This window comes from Gorilla gorilla, chromosome X (assembly GCF_029281585.2).
Source record: "Gorilla gorilla gorilla isolate KB3781 chromosome X, NHGRI_mGorGor1-v2.1_pri, whole genome shotgun sequence".
In the NCBI taxonomy this organism is placed as follows: domain Eukaryota; kingdom Metazoa; phylum Chordata; class Mammalia; order Primates; family Hominidae; genus Gorilla; species Gorilla gorilla.
This window is the reverse complement of record NC_073247.2, coordinates 163628559-163652388: the sequence shown is the minus strand read 5'-3', so window position 1 is coordinate 163652388 and position 23830 is coordinate 163628559. Positions and strand designations below refer to the sequence as shown.

The following is a 23830-nucleotide window of genomic DNA, read 5'->3' as shown; positions in this document are numbered from 1 at the left end:
TGCTCAACCCAGGGGAATACAGGTAAATCAGACAAACCTTCATTTCCCGGAGGTCCAATGTCAGTGGAGGAAGAAACATGCATACAGGACACTTCAAATCCCAGGCTGGCTACAGTAAGGGCAGACATGCTCCTTTCCATAGCAGTCTGGTGTTGGACAGGACGGCAGGCGGATGGACTGGCAGCCTTCTCTTCCTCATGGCCTCAGCAAAGCCGCGTGTTTGCCTGTTCCCTGCTCTGCGGCATTTCTGCCCAGGGCAAAACTGGCTATATAATTTGCAGGGCCCAGGAAAAAAGAAAAATGCAGGTCCACTTGTTCAAAAATTATTAAAAATTTCAGCAGCAAAGCATGAAAGAAAGTATGGGGCTCTTCCCTGTGTGTGTCGGGGGGCGGGGGTGAGGGGCTGTGCAAGCCTAAACACGTCCTGCAGTCTCTTCTCTCTTGCACCGTAGTCTGAAGGCAGCCCCAGGTCCTAGTGGACTAACTCAGTGGTAGTAGGACGCACACAGCTGCACACAAATCAGTGACACATTTGGTTGAGTGCCTATTGTGTACCCAGAGCTCTGCTAAGTCTTAGGGATACAGTGGAGACCCCAGCAGACACATTTTGTGTGTATGCATGTGTGTGTTTGTCCCTGAGCTTACTTCAGTAGGAGAGACCCACTGTAAACAAGCTCATAAAAAATGCCCAAGATAATCATCAATGAGTGAGCAGTGTTGTGAAGAGGACAAAGCAGAGTGATGTGCTTGGGAGGTGGGGTGGTGAAGAGGGTGTTGTAGATGAGTGTGGTAGAGCTAAGCCTCTTCAAGGATGCACACAGCCCTTTCTAGAGCAACAGGTGAGGATGCTGCTAGTGTCCGGCATCAGCTTGGTACACAAATCTTTGCCGTTCCTTCTCCTTCTGAAGCAAATCAGAAGGGTCTAGGGAAAGAAGATGAAGTCCAAGTAGGCTTGCGACTCTTGACGTGTCTCCCCTGAAGAGGGGCACTGCCCCTTCCCCTTCCCCCTCTGTGCCTTCTCGTGTCTTCTTCTGCTATCACCTGGTGCCAAGTCTCCAGAAAGATTCGGCCATCCAGTCTCAAGGAGGTTTCCAAAGCCTCCTCTATTCCAGTTGGTCCCTCTCACACTCAGCTTCGGGGGCCAAAGCGGGAGCCACATTGTGGCAGTGCCCCCTTGGGGTTCAGAGAAAATTCTCCAGTGAATGTCTCCGCCTGGTCCTCTGTTGGCGGGTCCTCCCTGCCCCCAAATACCTGGGAATTTGCCCTGTGGAATACCTCACATCAGAGCTTGCTGGGGAGACCCCTGTCTCTCTTCTTCTCGGTGCCAAGGAAGGTGCTGAGTTACCCGGCTTCCTTCATATGACAAGACTTGTATTCCGAAGGACTGAAGACTGTGGGCTGAGAGCTGGGAAAACCAGAGAGGGAGCTAGGTTGAAGCCAGGACACTTGGGGAAGCAATGGGGTGCAACAGGTGGCGGGGAGGAGGCCACGGCTGGAGAGCACGGTTTGACCCCGCGGCGTGCCAGCGGGCAGGAGGGGGTCGCCTCTGGGGCGTAAGCACATCCAGCCCCACATCTTGTCCCTGAAGCAGCTCCCTGCCGGCCACAGCCTGGGGCCGCGAGTTTCCTCCGCCCAGGCCGCGCGCCGCGGGCTCGCCGCCTCCTCCCTCCCCCTGCCCCGCCCCTGGCTGTCTGGCAGCGCCGCAGCGGCGGCGTGGGGACTGGGGGCCTCAGCAACCGGGCTCCCGCCTCCTTCCCGCGCCCGCGCGAGCCTCCCCCGCTTCCCACCGCGGCAGCCGTCACGTCGTCGGAGATTTCCATCGGGGCGGGCCTGGGGCGGGGAGCGCGGGACGGGGCGGGGCGAGTGGGAGGAGTGAAAGTTGGAGCCCAGCAAAACCCTCCACACCGCGCTCAGTGCGGCCAGAGCGTGAGCCGCGACCTCCGCACAGGTGGTCGCGCCGGTCTCCGCGGAAATGTTGTCCAAAGTTCTTCCAGTCCTCCTAGGCATCTTATTGATCCTCCAGTCGAGGTGAGTCTCCATCCCGGGACCCGGGAGCCCTTCGCGCCCAGCTCCCTCTCCCCGGGAGCAGGGACGGCTCCCGGGACCCCAGCGGCCCCGCGTTCCTCGAGCCCCGCGCCCGCTTTGCCCCGGCCCTACCGCGGGCTGGCCGAGTCCCGCGTCCCCTCGATGCGCGCCAGCCTCGGCCCGCCTCACTGTAGGATGGGCTCCCGGGGTCCTTGAAGGGGAGCTCCAAAAGGAAGACAGGACGCCAAAAGGAAGACGGGACACCAGTTCGCGGATTCCCGCTCTCAGAAGCACTGCGGTGGCCTGGTGACAAGCACTCCTTCTCGGAGTCTTGCGCAGGAACAGGGGAGCGGCCCCGGGGTGACCGGCCAGGGCAGGCTTCAGCTACTGGGGGGCCGGAGGTGCATTTTGAGAAGGGGGTGCGCGGGCTGAGGGAGCTTAACTGCGCCAAAAATGTGTGAGTGTTGCCTCGTCTGTTCTCTGCTGCTCACATTTTTTTTAAGAGTGCCTACTGAGTTCCAGGCACTGCGCCAGGCAACTCAGACTTTACTTGCTTCCCATGCCGCTGCTCCTGTTGGTGCCAGTCTCAGGCACGAGCTTTGGTTTAGTCTAAGGGTTCCCGCACCAGCTATGCCTCCTCTCCACCGCCGACAGCCTCCCACTTCCTTAACTCATCCCTAGACACCCTGCTGGGCCTTGGGCAGACTGGAGCCAGAGGCCAGGAATATTATTCTCCTCTGAAGTCTGTGGTTTGGGCCGTAGATTTCAATCCCCTTCTCCCTTTTCAGGTTTCCCTTGAACAACCATCTTCCCTCACACCTTCTCCTCGCCCTGAGACTTGGCTAGGAAGGTCGTGCCCTGGATTTGTGGCTTTTTGGGGTGGAAGATGACTGCTTCGTTTTGTTATTGTTGTTTTGAGATGGTTCCTGCTGTGTGTGAAGTGTCACAAATTTGCAAGCTTCCTGATCTGTGGAGCTTTCTCGAAGTTTCCATGGCACTGGGCTTGTGTCTTGTTTATCCGTTCTGGGGAGGGGGGGTGGCTTCTCTCCCTACCCCAGATTGCGTTAGCTCTTCAGAGAAGGGGATGTGTAGCTGCTTGCTGGCTCGCTGGTGCCCTGGAGTGGGGCTAGCCTCAGCAGGGGCTTGATAAATGTTTTTCTATGCGTGCTAGCAATTTCCAGTCATCCACATCCCTCAAAATGGGATTTGGACTAGTTGAGAAAGCTGACATGGTGACTGGCTAGGGCAAAAGATGGCTCTAGGGTGGGGGAAATAAGAAGGGGTGGTCAGAGAGGAAAACAGCAGGGAAAAGGGACTGGGGAAATGGAAACTACCCTTCAAGCATAGCAACCTGTGGTGTCAGGAAAGAGCTGAGGAGGTGACAGTGGGGTGTACTGGGCCACACTGAACCAGAAGACCTCTCCCTGGTCCAGGCTTAGCCTCAAATTAGTTGTGTGACTTGGGGCACAGTCCTTCCTCCATCTGGGCCTCAGTTTGTCCATCTGTAGAATGAAAAAAAAGATCTGATTTAGAAAAAAATCCAACATCTTATGCGCCCCCCCCCCACTTCTCACACCACCAACAGTCGACTGTTTGGGAGGGGGTAGTGCAGAGATTCAACTTCATGCTGGACCATTATGTCTAGAGACATGTGAATGTCTGAAAAACTGCCCTGGAAAATCCCACTATTCCAATGTGTGAGTGTTTTTCAAGTTTTTATTCTGTCTAGCCCCGAAAGTGAGCTTAATGGCTGGCTGGGGAAAGGTATGCATTGTCAGCAGCTCTTTAACCCCAAGGACCTCAAGATGAGGTTTTGTTTTGTTTGTTTGTTTATTGTTGTGTTTTTTTTTTAACTGGCAAAAGCCAATTTTAGGATTAAAGCCACCTTATGACCCTCTGATATCATGTTTATTGCAGACCTAGTCTAGGGGCAGGAGGGCTTTGGTGGTCTCAGTGCTTTCAGGTTTATTTGTTTGCCTCTGCACTTTTAAACTTGGGGCAGCGGGGAGGATCTCGTCCATGGATTTCAGACATCTGGGAGGGGCTGCTTCAGGCGTTTAGGTGGTCCTGTCTGGCAGTGCTCAGTCTACCACTGACTGCCGGTTCTGATTGTGCCACGTTTCCAGCCACATCACTCATTTTACAGGGTCTCAGGTCTCCATTTTTCCTCCTCTCTTCCCATAGTCACTGGCCCTTATCTTTTGAGATGGCTGGGAGTTTGGCCTCAGGGAAAGAGGACATCTTCCAGATATGGCATTTGAAAGTAGAAACTGTATTTTCCAAGCCCAGTTCTTCCCTCGCCCACAATGGGAAGTAGCCACTTCAGACATGAGAAATGGTGTGGATTTGGCACATCTGTATGCCACTTAAGCAATTCTAACAGCTTGAAATACTGCAGAAAAAATGCATTCTGCCTCTTAAGTTGGCAGTCCCTTGGTCCGCAATACAGGGGTCATGCCAACGTCTCTTGCCCTGTTTACCCCTTATTTTAGGAAACAAATTGCCTTATGGCTCAAAAAAATCATTTTGGAAGTGTGACGTGCCAGTAGAAAAGCATAGACAACATGAGTGAACAGCTCAGTGGATTTTCACAAGTAAACAGACCCGTGTAACCAACACCTAGATCAGGAAATGCAGCATTGCAACCCCCTCACCACACACACACACACACACACACACACACACACACGCATGCATCTCCAAAATGCCTGTCCCCGTACACTTTCCTCCCCAAAGGAAACCACTCTCCTGCCTTCCAGTATCACAGATTAATATGGGACGATGGCTTTTAAAAAGACTTTTAATTATAATTTTTTAAAGACATATAAAGGTAGGGGGAACAGTGCACGGAATCTCCATGTAGCCATCACCACCCCCTTTGTTTGTGAACTCATGGCCACTCTTATTTTCTTTTATCCCACCCACCCTCCAATTCCAACTTAGATTGTCTTGAAGCATATCTCAGACATCATATCATTTTATATGTAATTGTTTTAGTATGTATTTCTAGTCATTAATATTTCACAAACATAAGAAAATACCATAATTACACCAAAAATTAAAGAATAATTTATTCATGTCTCAACTGTCCACTCAGTGTTCAAATCTCTCCTATTGTGTCATAAATGATTTCTGTTTGTTTTTCAAGAGTTTGCTTTTAAATAAAATAAGATCCAGATATTAGCAAGTGGGGCATTTTGATTTTTAAAAACACTTTTTACGGAATTAGAACATGTATACAGAGAAGTGCTCAAATCATAAGTGTACAGCTGATGAGTTGTCAGAATATGACCACAGCGGTGTAAAGAAAGCCAAATCAAGGACCCGAATGTGAGCAGGACCTCAGAAGCCCCCTTTGTCACTGCCTCCCAGCAAAGGCAGCACTATCCGGACTTCTAACACCATCGGTGAGTTTCATACCTTGGCAGATGGCCTTTAACATTTTTGTTTAATTCAATTATTCTTACTAATCTTCTTCTTTTTCTTGGCTGTGGTGCATGGCTGTGGAGCTCAGGGTGGACTCCCTGTTGGGCAGCCAGTTCCTGGATGGCTGTCTGTGGGTGGAGGACTCCTGCCTTTCCTGTTTAGACACCCACAAAGGCTGCTCTTTAGCCTCCTTCCCTTCATCCCGTTCCCCTGCCCCCAGTGCAACGAGTATTACACAACCAACAAAACCGCAAAATATTCCCACAATTTTCTGGTCCTCTCTGGGAGAGGCCGCTCTGGCTTTCGCAAGCACTCCTCTCAGCCCTGGCCCTCTGCCTGCTCCTCACTCCCGGTTGGTGCTGGTCAGGCTGACTAGAGGCCAAGGCTAGTCACAGTGGGCCAGCGCTCAGACATAAATGCCCTCTTCATTTCACGTGTAACATTCTTTTAAAATCTAGGTCTTGGTTTTGTTGATTTTTTTTTTTAATAAAAGAGTGATCATAAAAGAGGGACAGCATAGAAAGTCCCCGAAGAGCAGCAAGGTTTAAAAGAAATTCACAAGCCTAATCTGTCACTGTCTTATAATTTGCTATTACCAGTCACAATTTAACTAAGTTTTGTGTTGAAAACTTGTTTTGGTTTGCTTCTGTCCCAAGAGGCAGTAGGTGGGGCCCCTACAGAGTGCAGGGCAGAGCTTCATTTCTCGTTTGAATGTTCTAGGGTCGAGGGACCTCAGACTGAATCAAAGAATGAAGCCTCTTCCCATGATGTTGTCTATGGCCCCCAGCCCCAGCCTCTGGAAAATCAGCTCCTCTCTGAGGAAACAAAGTCAACTGAGACTGAGACTGGGCGCAGAGTTGGCAAACTGCCAGAAGCCTCTCGCATCCTGAACACTATCCTGAGTAATTATGACCACAAACTGCGCCCTGGCATTGGAGGTGAGGAGCAGAACGAAGTTCTTCCCCTCCTAGAGGGTCCAGGGGTTGAGGGCATAGGCATGGAGAATGCACCTGGGCAGTAACAGAGGGTGCCATGCTCATGGACAGGAAGATCTGCTATTGACCTGTCAGGTAAGAGATATTAACTCTATTCTCGGCAGTGTCATTGACCTTGATCAAGACTTTTCCCTTCTCTCGCCCTCAGTTTTTCCAGTGGTAAAATGAGAGGACTAAACTAGATTGTTGATCTTCAAGATGTGTGTCCAATTCTTAACAGTCCATGAGCTTGGTTTTGCCATGAAAGAATAAATAAAGAAATAGGATTAGATGCTGAAACTGTGTGGTCCAACACTTACTTGACTCCCCTTTCATCCCCTCTGACCACTTCCTCCCCTGTCCCATGCGCCTGTTTGACACTTACCCTCTGCTGCTTCTGCTTCCCTTATAGAGAAGCCCACTGTGGTCACTGTTGAGATCTCCGTCAACAGCCTTGGTCCTCTCTCTATCCTAGACATGGTGAGTACTAAGCTTTTTTAGTACTATTTCCTAGCCCAGGGGCTGACCTATGGGACCTTCCACAGACTTCTGCTTTCTGCTCTGTACTTCTGTAACAACTCCAATAATTTATTTTCTGGAGGGAGGAAGGGATTTTTTAACCACTGGTTTGAGAATGAGACTGGAAAAGGTAAGTCCCTTGCTACTTGAAGAGGATCTTCAGAATCATGACCATATCTTCCAGTTTTTTCATTCAAAATAAAAATAATAAAGCAATTTTAAACACCACAATGGACTGCCTCTTTTCTTCTGATAATTATTGTATGGACATAAGTCTAAAGTTACTAGCTCTTGCTCTAAGACTGTTCTATATTTTTGCTCTACTTCCTTCTTTCCTTTTCCACTCGTATCATCATAGTGTCAGCACTGCCCCCATTTAGCTTTCATCATCTCCCACCTAGAATACACCTACTCCACCTACTAAGTTTGCCTCCCAAGTGATGCACCTCCTGCAGTCCCAGCACTGCTTACTACATGCAGTTGAAGGCCCTCCATGGTTGTATTCCTCTTCACCCTTTTAGAGACCACATGCTTTGGTCACACTAGAATATTGGTGTTCCCAGACCACCTTGTACCTCTGAGCTTTCATTCAAGTGATTTTCTATTTGGTATGCCATTGTTCCGCTTTCTTACTTGTCAGCTGCCTTCTTTTTCAGTATCTAGCTCAGACAGCATCTCATTCATGGCATCTCCCCTGACCTCCACACCTGTTAATTGCTCCTTTCTTTCTCACACCACATTCTTCTCTTTGGCAGTTACATCTTTCCAGCTTATATCACAGGTGTTTACCTGATCTTGCCTACATCATTTCATTGTAATTATCTGTGGTATGTCGGCCTTGCTGTCTTCTCCATGAACTCCTTGATGTCAAGGGCTCCATATATGTTAGCTAAGCAAATGAGTGATGAATGATGCTCTGCAAGAATCACTTGCATCTGCAGAGCCTGACACTGAGGAAGGCTTTGGTAAGCAACTCCATCACAGCCACAGACATGGCTTGGCCCAGGGCAAACAAAATTTTAGCATACTCACAGGTACTCAAAAAGTGCCATGTGACTGGGTGAGTTAGAGCCTTGGCTCTGAGATGGGCCTTGCAAATAGACCCTCAATGCTAAGTTAACCTTCATGGAAAATCAAGGTGTTTACGTAGGCTAAGTGGAAAAGCAAGGTTCCCCACCCCCAAACCATGAGGCTTTGGCTGCCTGATTCTTCAGGCACACTACTTATGCATTACTATGTAACAAATTATTCCCAAAACATAGTGTCTTAAAACAACAAATAATCATTATCTCACAGTTCGTGTGGGTCAGGAATCCAGGCATGGCTTAGCTGGGTTCTGTGTTTCAGGGTCTCTCACAAGCCTGTAATCAAGGTGTCAGCTGGGGCTGGAGTCTCATCTGAAGGCTCAACTGAGGGAGGATCCATTTCCAAGACCACTCACAGGATTGGCAGGATTCTGTTCCTCTCTGGCTGTGGTCTGGAGGTCTCCCTCCATCCTTGCCATGTGCATCTATCCACAGGGTAGCTCACAATATGGTAGCTGGCTTCTTTTCAGAGTGAGGAAGAGTATGAGAGAAGGTGCTCAAGATGGAAATCACGGACTTTTTATAATCTAATTTTAGGAGTGACATCCCATTGTTTCTGTGGTATTCTCCTCATCAGATGCAAATCATGAGGTCCATCCCAAGTCAAGTGTAATCCCTGTCAAGGGATTACAGAAGGGCACAAACACCAGGAAGTGAAGAGCACTGGAGGACATCTCAAGAGTCTGCCTGCTACACATGGTCATGATGTTCTTCTGTTAGAGCAACTCCTAGAATTGAGTTGCTGAGAACTAACAAGAACAGAAGCATGAGAGTAGATAGACGTTTTTGAGTTTCCGTCTACATTTTAAAATTGGTGGGGTTTTCTTGACTCTTCCGTTGATAATCAGATTTACTTTTTGCTGCTACCAGTGCGTTTACCACTATGAGAATTGTAGTCTCCTTTTAGTCTTGCAATTTACCTTTTAAAAATGGGTATGAATTTAGCAATTAATTTTGCTAGCATTGTTTATAAACTAAGAAGCACTAAGTTCTGTGCAAGAACCAGAGGTTGAGGGCTTGTGGTCCCACCATTGTTGTCACTGTTGACCCTTTCAGGTCATTGGTGTAGGAGTGGGGAAAGTGGCTCACGATGCTATTCTAGCTGGGCAGAGAGCCTCCTACAGCAGTCTCTGCCTATCCTCTTCAGCATGCCAAAAGCCAAATGTAGTGCTCAGTCCACAGTAACCTCATGGCTCCCAGAAATTTGCATAGCTATTTGTTTGTTCCTTTCTTCTAGTTCTCTGCTCCTTTGGCTGACTAAGGCACTGCCAACCTGACTTGGAAGTAACCGGTCTAATTTCCAGCAAGCTGGTTTGCTCCTTCTTTTCTAGCATGTCAATCTCCACCTAGTTGGTGGTGGCTAAATTTCCTTAGGTGGAGTGGAGAGAACCACACACTGACAAATGGAGCAGGGGGCGCTAAGATGCTTTGGTTTGCTTTCTGGGTGAGACAGAGCATCCTGTAAAACTGAAGAGTAGTGGAGAATTTGTGACTAAAATCTCCTTGCTGTTTGGGAAACCAATTTCTATCTACAAGAGCCCTTGTAGCAGAGCAGTAGCCCCACTCACAGTAGCTGAATGCGCTGTCTCTCCTTGCTCCATGGCTATTCATGCTGCCAGCAGTGGCCTCACCTGACAATGCTTGAAGGATATAGTCTAATAACCCAGCAGTCACCAAACCTAGCATGGAACACAGGACTGGTTCAGAAAAGAGACAACAACTTTACTTTCTTTGGCCAGTAAGGTGGCACTTTAGCCTGAGCCAAGTGTCTTTTGAAAATTCCAAACCCTCACATGTGGTGTTAAATTTTCCTGAAATGCCTTGCCTTCTACATGGTTCCAAATAGTTCTTTAAAGCTGTGGGAGGTCCCTGTTCTGTGGTGTACTTGGTAAGGAGGGGACACACGTCTCTGCCACATAGTCACAGAACATACCAGTACCCAGTACATTCTTGTCTCCTTGGATCCTCATGACAGCCTGCATGGAAGCCAAAGCTGCCTTTAGGATATGGATCCCTGTTTTACATTTGAGGAAGCTGAGCCTTCTCAGAAATGTGAGTCCCAGCATTGGGTACATAGTTGGTGTAGTTGCTTGAGGGGAGTTTCAACACCTTTCAGTCAGATGTTGTTTAGAAAGCAGGCCTTGTCCTCCAGGAAGGAAACCTGAGTGCACAGTTTTGTAACACCCAGTCTGAGATTAAAAGGCAATGAACAATCTGGGAATCACTGCCCATCATAGCATCGATAGTTGCTAACGCTTTTTCTTGCTGTGGTAATTATCGCAGTTGATTCTAGTTCCAAAACACTGAATTTCTAGAGTTTCGGCTGAGCTAAAAGGGATGTACATTGCAAGCTCCTTTGTCAAACTGGGGAAAAAGTGAACTGTTAGTTATTAGTTGATATGTGATGAACTTACAGTTGTTGAATAGAAATTAAATGCTTATTTGAAACACTTCATAACATAGAGCATAAACACAGTGTGAGTGCAGAGGGAAAGGCTTCCCACTGGCTACCAAGCAGTTCACGAGGCCTGGGAATGAAGGAGGCTCTGCTGGCCAAGTTTAAACTGCCAGCCACTTGGGACAGTAGAAACACTTGGAAGACATTTGTGGAGGCAGGTGGGGCAGGTCGGGGTCAGAGGCTCTCATTCAAATGGGAGCCAGGCTCTGCCAGCTCTTTTCTGTCTGCTTCTCTGGCCTACTCCAGGGAACATTCTCAGTCTTCCCTTCCATGGCTGGCCCCCAGCAGTTTGGTGGCTGCTTTTACAATCTTTTGTCCTGGGCAGCAAAGGCAATCAGGGATTTTCTTGATTTCTTCCCCGAGGGCCGTGCCCGCCTCCATGGTTGTGGGTATTCATTGTTTGATGCACAAGAAGTCAGCGGAAAGACCTAGGGATTCTGCAGAGAAAATTGGACCTTGGTACCTAAAGAGATTGTTGGTGCAAGTGAAAGCCATCCCAGGGCCAGGCTGCCATTGACTATTTGTGTGACTTTGGATAGCCCCCTTTCTCATAAAGCCTTAGTTTCCTTATCTCTAAAATAACTCAGAGTTCTGCCTTGGCCTACTTGTGGTACTTGCTGTTCGAGCTGCTTGGAGTTCTATTGCAGTAGGGTTTTTTTCTCCCTTCAACACCAGTGGTGCACATTTCTAGCTTCTTCCTATTCAATATCATTGTTGATGTTTAACAGACATTTTATGGGACAGACAATATCTGGAGACCAAATAATCACGGATACATCTATGCACACGAACACACACATTCAGAGGTTACAGGTGCTTATTTGAAAGGAAAAACAAAATAAGCAAGATAAAAAAAGATTCTCCTTGTTTAAAAAACATGAGACTAAACAGAGGTTTCTCTTGTGACTCAAAACACTCCTTTCCCCCCCCGCTCCCCCGAGATGGAGTCTCGCTCCATCACCCAGGCTGGAGTGGAGTGGCACGATCTCTGCTCACGTCAACCTCCGCCTCCCGTGTTCGAGCAATTCTCCTGCCTCAGCCTCCCGAGTAGCTGGGATTACAGATGCCTGCCACCATGCATGGCTAATTTTTGTATTTTTAGTAGAGATGGGGTTTCACCATGTTGGCCAGGCTGGTCTTGAACTCCTGACTTCGTGATCCGCCCTCCCAGAAGGCTGTAAAACCTCCCAGAAGGTTTTAAGGAAGCATAAAAACAACTGGATAGTTGTGGTGACACACAAACCTTAAACATGTGCCTCCCAAAGTGCCGGGACTACATGCTTGAGTCATGGCGCCTGGCCTCCAAAACACTTCATTTTTATTATAATTCTGGAGAATGAAGGATTGGGGTTAATTAACATTGGTGCTCCCCAAATAAAAGCTGAAAGGGGAAACTCCACTGTATGCAGTCAATGGTGTGTGTGCTTGCAAATTTGTAAAACAATTTTGAGCTGGGATCTTTGATTTACTATGGAAATGTGGGGATTGAGAGGGTGTTGACCTGGTTGGAGTAGCATCACGGCCTACACAGGAGCAATAAGATGAAGAGCCCAGCCCATGGAATTAAGCCACCATCGCCTGTCTGTTTCTAGATGAAATGTATCCTGTGAGACTGTGATCTAGTTGGGAATTATATTTTATTTTGGAACACCTGGAAATAGAAAACTCCTACAGCCAAACTCATGCCACCTTCCTCTGTACAAACCTAAGTGGATTCCAAAGGGTCCATCTACTTGATAAGCCCATCACAGAACAGCATGGAACCTTTGCCCACTGGTAAAGGGAGGGTGTCAATGTCAGCTCTGGAAACAGGGCAGTTGTTTTGAGGAGGAGGGCACTTACAAATTATTTATAGTCTCCCATTTAACAAAGAGGATAGCAGAGAAAGATACAAGTTTTAGCCAAGGTCACAAGAACATTTATTTAAGACTTTGATTATAAATGGAAACAATTCTACAGAAAAAAAAAAGTGAGACTAATTGTCGCTAGAGTCTAACAGTTCTCCTTGCCTCCACATTACCTTGAAATCATTTATTTGTGGGGCACATTCAGTTTTCTGTAGTGTCAGTCCGTGTCTTCTGGATATTTTCTAATCTTTTTTTATTTTGACATAATTCCATGTTTATATTTCCACATGTGGGCGTAGTGTACAGACATGTCATTTTTAGTGATCAAGTCCTATGTTGTCTTATTGTTTGCCTAAGTGAAATGTTCTCTTACTCTCACTTATAAGGAAACATAAAAACAACTGGATAGTTGTGGTGACACACAAACCTGAAACATGTGCTAATGAAAATCCTCAGAGTCTATAACATCAGAGCTTTTGGTACCTTTAAAGGTCACCAAATCTCACCTATCCCATTGTTGTGTTCATGTTGATTATGTATACCTAGTGATCATAGGCTTCCTTAATTCAGCTGCATTAATCCAGTAGTCTTGACTATGGTGTGACCAGGAAGGTGCTCTAGATTTCAGTTTTATCCAGTAGTGTCTTTCAATTTGCTCCATGTCAGTAAGATCTGCATGGACCATAGTCACATTTGCCATTCTGTTGGGCAACACTTTCCCAAAGTGTGGAATCATTTTAAAATGTGTGGTTGACCTTGTAGGATAAACACAGCACAAAGTGAGTAGTAGTGCTATGGACCAAGTACTAACAAGTACTATCACACTTTGGTGAAAAGAGTTGCCTGTGAGCAGACTGTCAGTTGACTGTGCAATCCTTGCAGATCTATTGGTAAAACAAGTGGTTGGGTTGTTGAAGCTGAAAACTTTTAGTCATGAATGTCTACCCTAGAGAAAAGACTCAGGAGGGCAAGATTGCAGTCTTCAAGTGCCTTTCCTTGATTCAATGTTGGCTCTGATTTAAGATCATAACCAATTTAAGCCACTGTCAAGAAAAAATAAGAAATGCCCCATTAAAGATATGTGTCAATTGTAAGATGCACCCTGACTTCAGAAATGTGGGAAAAAGACAGATTCAATGACGTATCATTTCTGGAGATCTCTCCTCTGGAACTGAAACTAGACTTGCTCTATGTGCTACCTGAGAGCACAGTGGGGATTATAAGAGAAAGTATTAGGGAGCTTTGTTTAAGGCAAACTTTTCTATTGTCCTGAGTTGTGTGAGAATTGTGTTAACTGCTGCATGATGTGAGGACCTAGCTCCCCTTGCTCACGGTAATCAAGCGGGGCATGACTGACTTCTCATTTGGGATCATTAGGCTTGGTAACCTCTGAGTTCCCTTCTAGTTCTGACATTGGAAGAGTCTTTGAGCAGAGAGAAGGGACCTCATCCCACTCCTACTTCCTGGTCTAGTGCTCAATGCATTCCACCACACTGCCTTTAGGATTCTAGGTTAGGGAGTGGCAAACAATGTGTTTGCATGTGAATGTCCTTTTTCTGTTCATCCCCAAGTATGTGCTTTTCTGTCCTTCCCACCAGGAATACACCATTGACATCATCTTCTCCCAGACCTGGTACGACGAACGCCTCTGTTACAACGACACCTTTGAGTCTCTTGTTCTGAATGGCAATGTGGTGAGCCAGCTATGGATCCCGGACACCTTTTTTAGGAATTCTAAGAGGACCCACGAGCATGAGATCACCATGCCCAACCAGATGGTCCGCATCTACAAGGATGGCAAGGTGTTGTACACAATTAGGTATGTCAAGCCTCTGGAGTCTCACTTCCTGGAATTCTCTCTCCTCTTCTGATAATTTTAGCTAAAGATCCATGGGCAGAGATCTCATCCTGAGTGATACCTCTAAGGGCCTGTCCAGCTTTCCTAGACCATGAGCTCAGCCCCCTTATGTAACAGATATAGAGGCCTCAAAATAGAAAGATATTGCTTAAAGCCACACACCAAGTTTGTGGCAGAGCTGGAACTGGTACTCAGTTACTTGGCTCCGAGTCCAGAGCTCCCTCAACTAGGATGTGCCAGTATGACTGCATTATCTAGACAATTCCATCTTAAGTGGGCACTCGATATAAAGATACGTCCACAGTGGTGGAATTGTTCAGGCAGAGCAGCAGTACGGTAGTGGCAAAGGTACCTAAGATCAAGTTGGATACTTGAATTCCCAGCAGGGGAAGGTTGTATGTGGGGGATAGTAGGGAGGATGTTGGCAGGTCCTGGAAACTAGGCTGGGCGAGAAAACAAAAGCCGATCGAAGTTGCTCCATACGTTTCTCTAATGATGGAGCCCAGAGTAACCAGATACTTCTAAGCTGTTTGTTTGTTTGTTTTGTTTTGTTTTGTTTTTTGTTTTGTTTTCTCTCTTGTTATCTCTCCTTTGAGCTTTTTGTCTTAAATTCTAGCGAGGTCCAGGCACGGTGGCTCACGCCTGTGATCCCAGCACTTTGTGAGACTGAGGCAGGCAGATCACTTGAGGTCAGGAGTTCGAGACCAGCCTGGCCATCATGGGAAAACCCTGTCTCCACTAAAAATGCAAAAATTAGCAGGGTGTGCTGGCACTAATTCCAGCTACTCGGGAGGCTGGGGCATGAGAATTGCTTGAGCCTGGGAGGCAAGGGGCTGCAGTGAGCTGAGGTCACGCCACTGCCCTCTAGCCTGGGTGACAGAGTGAGACTCTGTCTCAAACAAACAAAGAAAAAAATTGACTCCGGCCATTCATTGGTGGTAGTCCCTAGACCAAAGTTGGGTGGATACGGAAGTGCTTAGGGCCAGCCTAATGAGGCTCCTTTCTCCCTTCCAGGATGACCATTGATGCTGGATGCTCACTCCACATGCTCAGATTTCCAATGGATTCTCACTCTTGCCCTCTATCTTTCTCTAGCTGTGAGTACCTTCTTAAGTTTCTGGGGCCCCAGAAACATGCTGGGCTCCTTCTTTTTCTCATCCTTGCCATTTACATTTTTCTGCCTCTGCTTTTCTTCTAAAATGCTGCCAAGGTTGTGCAGGACTTCCATCCTCCACCCTCATTTCCTTTCCTGCCAACATTACTGTGTTGCTCATCCCTTCCACGTGCCTCTGAAGTGTATCTCAAGTATGTCTGGTCCTCTCCATCTCCACTGGCACTACCTTGGTTTAGGCCTCTGTTATCTTCCACCTGGACTTTTGCCACATCTTCACTTTGAAACTGCACATGTCCAAAATGAAATTCATTGTCTCCTCCAAACCTCTACCACCAAAACAAGTGTGTTGCTTCTGGGTTCCCATCTGTCTCATTGAAGAGGACTATCACTCACCCAGTTGCCCAAATCAAGAACTTTGATGTTCCCTCTCCCTCACCTCCTGCATCTAATCAATCAGCACATCCTGTTGGTGTTTCCTCCCAGTCTCTATCGAAGCTGTCTATTTCTCTGCACCCTGTACAGCTTTGACTTCCACCTGCATTAATTTAATTCTGCCTGGATTACTACACTGGCCTCCTTGACAACATGTTGTCCTCACAGAAGGACCAGAGTGACCTAGGTGAAGGGTCACCTAGGTTGGGTCACTTCTTAGTCTCAAATCTGCCGTTAACTCTCATGGAGCAATTTGAAATTCCTTAGAATGAACCTCAAGGCCATTCATGAACTGGACCCTGCCACCCAATCCTGTGCACCTCATCCTCTGTGAGCTAGCCATCCTGAACTTTTGTCCTTTCCACAATACACCAGGTGTGTCACCTTTCTATACTGCCCCTTAACCCCTTCAACCTCATTCTTATTGAGAATATTTACTTGAGTTTCAAGATTTAATGGGAATATCACCTGCTTTATGAAGTCTTTTCTGAGTATGTCCCCAAGTGATCTTTATCTACTTTGTTTCCCCGCTGTTCTGTGGACATAGGTTTTTCAGAGCTCCTCCAAAAGAATCACAGTAATATACTCACTGTCTTATAAAATTAAATGTGATTGCTTGAGGGTAGGGTTCATGCCTTGCTCATCTCTGTATTTCTGGCCCAGGACCTGATACTGAGGAATGCTCAGTAAACGCACTCATTGAATGGACTTCAACAATGAGGTAAGAGAGGCAAGGTCCCACAGCTGGTGAGGCCAGAGACAGGACTCCAAGGCATTGTGCAGGCTGACTTCATGCTATTGGAGACCTCAGGTGGGCTTCCAAGTCTCATAAGACCCTCTTTCTCACATTCCTTTCCAGTTTCCTATCCTGAGAATGAGATGATCTACAAGTGGGAAAATTTCAAGCTTGAAATCAATGAGAAGAACTCCTGGAAGCTCTTCCAGTTTGATTTTACAGGAGTGAGCAACAAAACTGAAATAATCACAACCCCAGTTGGTAAGCGTGCCAGGGCTTGGCGGAAGTCCAGGAAGGTGGTAGGGATGATTGGAGATGGCCATCCATACAAATGCTTTGCAGTCATCCCATGCAAACATTGTAAGACATGGCTCCTGTCTTATAATTGCTAAGCACTTACAACTGTTTGCAGAGGAAACTGAGACTTTGTAACTATGTCTCAGTCTCATCTGCAAAGAAGTAAGTGCTTTGCCAAGCTCCTTGAGAGGTTAGGTAAGTAGATAAAGTTCTGCTGCTGTCAGAATGTGCAGCTGGCTTTTTCATGCAGACCCTTCAGTTTCAAGGTTACAACACTGACCTCTTTGGATGACTTTGGGGAATGGAGCTCGTGTGAGTTCTCCATACCCAGAAACAATCCAGTCTGGTTGAATGGGAAGCAAAGTCCATTGTAGCGGGAGGTGGAGGCTAGAGTTCTAATGTCAGCTAGTTTAAGGCTGGGAAAGTCTGGAGAAAGTTACAGCAGCTACACTGGCTGCTGCATTGACATTTATCTTAAAGGAACAGGTCTGAAAAGCACAGATTCTTATCAAAGGCTTCATGGTGGATTCCACATAGACATAGTGGCCACTGGTTTTCTGACCTTTTCTCTGACAAAGACTAAACGGGAAGGTCCTGGGTATCTTACACTTCAGCTCCCAATTAGATGTGAGCATCTTCACTTATGTTCCTAGGTGATCTGAATGAGGAGCCAAGGGACCTCCCCAGGGTAGCTCCCAGAGCAATCCTGGAAACGCTCTTCACACATCCTGACCAAGTTCAGGGCAGTGAAGGCACTGCCCTCATCGTTTCCAGAATGTGGATGGAGCCAGTCACCCAACCAGCCATTTGTCGTGAGAGGCATCTTGTTCTGCTACCATGTGACTAGGCAGAAAATCTGCTTTTGTTTCATTTATTGAGTCAGTCTCTGGATGAGGGAAAGCTCATGCTCATGTGGCTAGAGCTTTGCTTGCACAGTATTAGGCAGGGGCAGAGGGCTGGGCTACCTTAAAAATACTTGCCCTTTTTCTTGGGGACTCTGGGGAAGCAGTTTTACTACCTTTGACTTGGGAGCCTTGCTCTTCTGCCAGCTAACCGTGGGCCTGCCTCTTGGTTTTCTGCACCTCAGCTTTTCCCGGATAGGTGGGGACCCATCATCAAAAGTGACAGAGAAGATAAGGCCCAGGGGCTTTCAAGTCACTAGTGGTTCCGTTTAGTAGATGATTGTGCATTGTTTCAAAATGGTGCCCTAGTGACTACAAAGCCCCAGAGCCAGCATCATCATCAAAGCAATGACAGTAGGTAAGCACCAGACCTCCTTGGGAGTGAGGAGGATTCTTGAGGAGAAAAGAGGTCTTCTTTCTCCTCTGCTGGAGACTAGTTGATCTGGAGACATGGTTCCTTCAATGTCAGAGTTATCTTTGGGACTGGTCTCAAACTCTTCCAGTTGGGCCCTGGGGCAGGTCTCTCCATCTGGAGCATACTTACGTGCTCGGCGATTAAGGGTTCAGAATGCAGTGGTAGCCTGCTACTCTGGCCATCTTGGACCTTGATCCAGAGAATCTCTGCTTCAGGAGGTTCTAAGAGAGTCCAGCCCTGCCTCCAGAGAGAGGCTTGCCCTTCACTGATGGCTGTGGAGCCTCTGATGGAATATTATTGCTGGTCAGGAATTCACTGTCTTACAAGGAGGTTTCCTTCTTCTCTAGACAGTTCTGTTCATCAGAAAACTCTCCCTGTTCTTCTGAAATTGGAGTCTCTGGAAGTTCCACACATTAGGCTTAGTTCTTTTTCCTTGGAACTATCCAGGTTACATTAGTCCAGCCACTGTTTCACAGGGCCGAGATTAAACGATCAGCATCATCATTCCCGGCATGGATCATAGTCTGTTGTAGTCTACATAGCCCTAGTTTATTTTTCTTCCCTTATTCTTCAAAGCTTTGGGTCCATTCATTCTTCTAGTCCCAGTCCTCTGGACATGGTCTATTTAATTGTGTCCCTCTGACGCTGCAGTGACCAACCATGATCTGCTCAAAGAGGATAAGAGTTTGAGCAGAAAACCATCTTTTTGCTTTGGTTCATCAGCCCCAGATGTATTGTTTTCCTTACCCGTGCTTCTCTCACTCCTCAAGAAGAAGAAAGGGTGTGTTAGCATCTTTCTCTTGTCCTTCAAGACAAATTGGCATCTCTTGACGAGCGGAGAAGGTTCTTTTTTGGCCAGAATAAATAAAATTAAAATAGAATCATCCAACAGAATAATAAATGTTCGTGCAACAAGAATATATCATATAAACCCAGCAATTTTGCAGGGCTTGGGTATAACTAATTAGAAGTGTCTTAAATTGCAGTCAAGATCCCACGGCAATAGGACTTTTGATAAATACATTCTGGCCAGTAGGCAAGTGCGAGGGTGGTCCGTGCAGCAGCTCTGGAGGAGTTCTATCCCAAAGCTATACTCAACACACAGGTTTCCCACTGACAACAGGTCGCTCCCTTGCCTTCTTCCAGAAGAATCTGAGAAGCTTTGCTCCTTGAGTTTCAGTGCTGCCAAGGTGAGTAGGAAAGGCTGCTCTTCTCATTCAGCTCCAGCCCACCCAGACCTGCTGGGCAGTTGATCCACTTTCCAAAATAGGAGGACACACGGACAGGTTAGTGTTCTGGTCTGCTTTACAAAGCTGTTGCCTGACAGGAGCAAGAGTTGCTGAGTGTCTGCTGGGTTCCAGGCTGTTCTGAGCTTGGATGGGCAGGGGCTAAGCCACAGGGCCTGCATGAGCCCTGCCTTGAAGGGACTTAAAAGACCACCTAATTATAGGCCTAGGAATTTCATAGTATTGCAACTGCAATGTGATGCTGAAAGTGGAAAATGATGTCCTGGGCTCAGAGAAAAGCCCACACCAGCCCAGGAGTCATGATAGCAGCAGAGTGCTTGGGGAGGGTGTGTCAGAGCATAAAGCAGCATGAATGCTACAAAAGAAGATGCCAACTAGAGATACAGGTTGTCATCAGGTCCTGGAGGAGCCATGACCGTCTAGCTGAGAGCCATGACCAAGGACACAATGTCCAAGTGACTGTGAGGACCTCAGTCTGCCCTGTGGATGTGTACGCCACAGACCTGACTTCTGGAGGGCTGACTGAAATGTTCATTTTAAGCTTTTTCTTCTCTTTTCCTGAAACACTCAGTTTGGGTTAGGGGTCATAGACTAAGACCAAAGAGTCCAGGGTTAGAATCTTGGTGTAAAATTGCAGGCCATCTCAGGAAATCTGTGAGCAGATGGGATTGGCTTTGGGTAAGGTGCGTGTGTAAAATGTCAGTTGGAGCCGGGTCATGGTGGGCCTTTAGCATCAGATTCCAGAGTGCAGGTAGTCTATATAGCTCATGTGAAACAGGGAACCACCAAAACTTTGGGGAGCAGGCTAGTGCCGGTTTTGACCACCTGTGGAGCAGTGCTCACTCACTAAGGCATTTTGCCAAAATATGAATGTGCAGAAAGGAGGCCAAAAGCATTCTGTGCTTCTCCACCACAGCACAGACTTCCGTAGTCTCATTTGCTGAGAGTAGACATTCTGAGGGCCAGCAGTGCAGGTGTGATGTGCCTCAGAGGGTGTGATGTGCCTCAGAGGGTATGAAGCCCTTAGTCAGCCATTTGGATATCAGCTGCGTGGGCATGATATCTAGAAGGCTAATTGATTTTTTCACTTTCACCTGACTCTCTTGCCAACCTGCAGAGACAGACATTGGGTGTAGGACAGTGAACTGAGAAGGAAGCTATTAAGATTCTGGCCTTGGCTTAGTTCTCAACTGGCCATTGGTCTTGCAGTAAGTCTTTTTTCTGGGCTTCTTCTGGTCCTATTTGTATGTATTGCAATGTCACATCATGCCTCTATCCTAGGGAATACTGTGAGCTGAAAAATGAGACCCTTACTGTTCACGTCCTGCTAAGGGGGACCGTCGTGTCAGCACTGTAATGCAGTGATGTTTTTTGTGTCTTTCAGGTGACTTCATGGTCATGACGATTTTCTTCAATGTGAGCAGGCGGTTTGGCTATGTTGCCTTTCAAAACTATGTCCCTTCTTCCGTGACCACGATGCTCTCCTGGGTTTCCTTTTGGATCAAGACAGAGTCTGCTCCAGCCCGGACCTCTCTAGGTAAGAGGAGAAACAGGTATACGCATAGGCACATGGCTGGGAGTTGGCTGGGCCAGGTCAGAGTTGCCTTGTCATGGAGTCTTTTAACCAATGTCGCACATAGGTCAGGAGCTGAGCCCATCACTCTTGTGCTCTTGCAGGGATCACCTCTGTTCTGACCATGACCACGTTGGGCACCTTTTCTCGTAAGAATTTCCCGCGTGTCTCCTATATCACAGCCTTGGATTTCTATATCGCCATCTGCTTCGTCTTCTGCTTCTGCGCTCTGTTGGAGTTTGCTGTCCTCAACTTCCTGATCTACAACCAGACAAAAGCCCATGCTTCTCCGAAACTCCGCCATGTATGAGCTGGGTATGGGAGTGGTGGCAAGGCTTTGGAGTGTGGAGACATGCTAGCAAGGGTACTGGGGTTATGGCACATGGGTGGTCAGCTTGCTGAGTGATGGAATGTTACCCAGGGTGGTCGGGGGGGTTGAATCAACTTCCTGATGTAATGGTGAGAAGTTGGAGGAGAGAAGCCAAGATATGGTGTGCCAAAGACAGTTTCCAGAAAATCTGGAGGCAGCACTTAGACTTGGGTTATCTTCCCTTGACTTTTCCCCACTTCTTTCCTTGTCCATTTTAGCCTTGTATCAATAGCCGTGCCCATGCCCGTACCCGTGCACGTTCCCGAGCCTGTGCCCGCCAACATCAGGAAGCTTTTGTGTGCCAGATTGTCACCACTGAGGGAAGTGATGGAGAGGAGCGCCCGTCTTGCTCAGCCCAGCAGCCCCCTAGCCCAGGTAGCCCTGAGGGTCCCCGCAGCCTCTGCTCCAAGCTGGCCTGCTGTGAATGGTGCAAGGGTTTTAAGAAGTACTTCTGCATGGTCCCCGATTGTGAGGGCAGTACCTGGCAGCAGGGCCGCCTCTGCATCCATGTCTACCGCCTGGATAACTACTCGAGAGTTGTTTTCCCAGTGACTTTCTTCTTCTTCAATGTGCTCTACTGGCTTGTTTGCCTTAACTTGTAGGTACCAGCTGGTACCTTGTGGGGCAACCTCTCCAGTTCCCCAGGAGGTCCAAGCCCCTTGCCAAGGGAGTTGGGGGAAAGCAGCAGCAGGAGCAACTAGAGTTTTTCCTGCCCCATTCCCCAAACAGAAGCTCGCAGAGGGTTTGTCTTTGCTGCCCCTCTCCCCGACCTGGCCCATTCACTGAGTCTTCTTAGCAGACCATTTCAAATTATTAATAAATGGGCCACCTTCCTCTTCTTCAAGGAGCATCCGTGATGCTCAGTGTTAAAAACCATAGCCACTTAGTGATCAGCTCCCTAAAACCATGCCTAAGTACAGGCGGATTAGCTATCTTCCAACAATGCTGACAACCAGACAACTACTGCATTTTTCCAGAAGCCCACTATTGCCTTTGTAGTGCTTTCGGCCCAGTTCTGGCCTCAGCCTCAAAGTGCACCGACTAGTTGCTTGCCTATACCTGGCACCTCGTTAAGATGCTGGGCAGCAGTATAACAGGAGGAAGAGATCCCTCTCCTTTGGTCAGATTATTATGTTCTCAGTTCTCTCTCCCTGCTACCCCTTTCTCTGCAGATAGATAGACACTGGCATTATCCCTTTAGGAAGGGGGGGGGCAGCAAGAGAGCCTGTTTGGGACAGCATTCCTCTCTCTCTGCTGCTGTGACATCTCCCTCTCTTTGCTGGCTCCATCTTTCGTCTGCACTACCAATTCAATGCCCTTCATCCAATGGGTATCTATTTTTGTGTGTGATTATAGTAACTACTCCCTGCTTTATATGCCACCTTCTTCCTTCTCTTTGACCCCTGTGACTTTTTCTGTAACTTTCCCAGTGACTTTCCCTAGCCCTGACCCAGGCACTAGGCCTTGGTGACTTCCTGGGGCCAAGAAACTAAGGAAACTCGGCTTTGCAACAGGCATTACTCGCCATTGATTGGTGGCCGCCCAGGGCACACCGTCGGAGTTCTATCACTTGCTTGATCCCTGGACCCATAAACCAGTCCTCTGTTATACCCGGGGCACTCTAACAATCATAATCAATCAATCAAATTCCCTTAAATTTGTATGGCACTGGAACTTTGGCAAAGCACTTTTGACAAGTTGTGTCTGATTGGAGCTTCATGATAGCCCTGTGACATCTTTAGGGCAGGATTCTTATCCCCATTTTGCAGATGGAAACCCTGAGGCACAGATTTCTATGGGACTGTGGATCTCACTGGAAGCTATCCAAGAGCCCACTGTCGCCTTCTAGACCACATGATAGGGCTAGGCAGCTCAGTTCACCATGATTCTATTCTGTCACCTCTGCTGGCACACCAGTGGCAGGGCCCAGAATGGCGACCTCTCTTTAGCTCAATTTCTGGGCCTGAGGTGCTCAGACTGCCCCCAAGATCAAATCTCTCCTGGCTGTAGTAACCCAGTGGAATGAATTTGGACATGCCCCAATGCTTCTATATGCTAAGTGAAATCTGTGTCTGTAATTTGTTGGGGGGTGGATAGGGTGGGGTCTCCATCTACTTTTTGTCACCATCATCTGAAATGGGGAAATATGTAAATAAATATATCAGCAAAGCATTCAAGGTGTGGCTGGTTTCTCTGGTGTTCAAGGTTGTTCTCAGCCCAGGTTTTAAATCTGAAATCCATGACCCAAATATTTGCTCCCCTCTCCCATCCATAATTTCCAGACCTGCCAGGCATGGACCATGTACCCTTCTCTCATTAGTAAGGAATGGGAATGAAGGGAGAAGTGCGCCTGGGTATGTGGCACCCTTTACAGTTTCCCTTAATTGCTCCTATGCCCCTGCTGGCTCCATGTCCCTTTTGCCTTGCCTATCACTCTAGCTCCCCTTATCAGAACTAGACGGTTCCTAGGGACCACCAGACTCAAAACATTCCCCTCCTCTACCATGGAAAGATGAGGATTCTGAGGCACAGAAAACAGGAGATACTTGTCT

At 47.5% G+C, this 23830-nt stretch overlaps 1 protein-coding gene and 2 non-coding genes across 3 annotated transcripts; all 3 read left to right on the top strand.

Moving 5' to 3' along the window:
- Window positions 1-1899: 1899 nt before the first annotated feature.
- GABRE (gamma-aminobutyric acid type A receptor subunit epsilon) lies at window positions 1900-23450 on the top strand. The gene is made up of 9 exons (XM_055376104.2): window positions 1900-2028; window positions 6172-6389; window positions 6838-6905; window positions 13933-14153; window positions 15207-15289; window positions 16598-16735; window positions 20720-20872; window positions 21013-21212; window positions 21497-23450. Exons 1-9 carry the CDS (start codon window positions 1973-1975, stop codon window positions 21878-21880), a joined length of 1521 nt encoding a protein of 506 aa, XP_055232079.1. The 5' UTR covers window positions 1900-1972; the 3' UTR covers window positions 21881-23450.
- On the top strand, window positions 16855-16967 carry MIR452 (microRNA mir-452). Its single transcript, NR_106424.1, has one exon. It is a non-coding gene; the product is annotated as a microRNA mir-452 (primary transcript).
- On the top strand, window positions 17916-17996 carry MIR224 (microRNA mir-224). The gene has a single exon (NR_106260.1). It is a non-coding gene; the product is annotated as a microRNA mir-224 (primary transcript).
- Window positions 23451-23830: the final 380 nt, after the last annotated feature.

Coding starts and splice junctions, on each gene's coding strand:
- GABRE (XM_055376104.2), top strand. CDS start 1,973: ATGTTGTCCAAAGTTCTTCCAGTCCTCCTAGGCATCTTATTGATCCTC. Junction 6,390..6,837: donor ACTGCGCCCTGGCATTGGAG/GTGAGGAGCAGA, acceptor CTTCCCTTATAG/AGAAGCCCACTGTGGTCACT. Junction 14,154..15,206: donor AAGGTGTTGTACACAATTAG/GTATGTCAAGCC, acceptor TCTCCCTTCCAG/GATGACCATTGATGCTGGAT.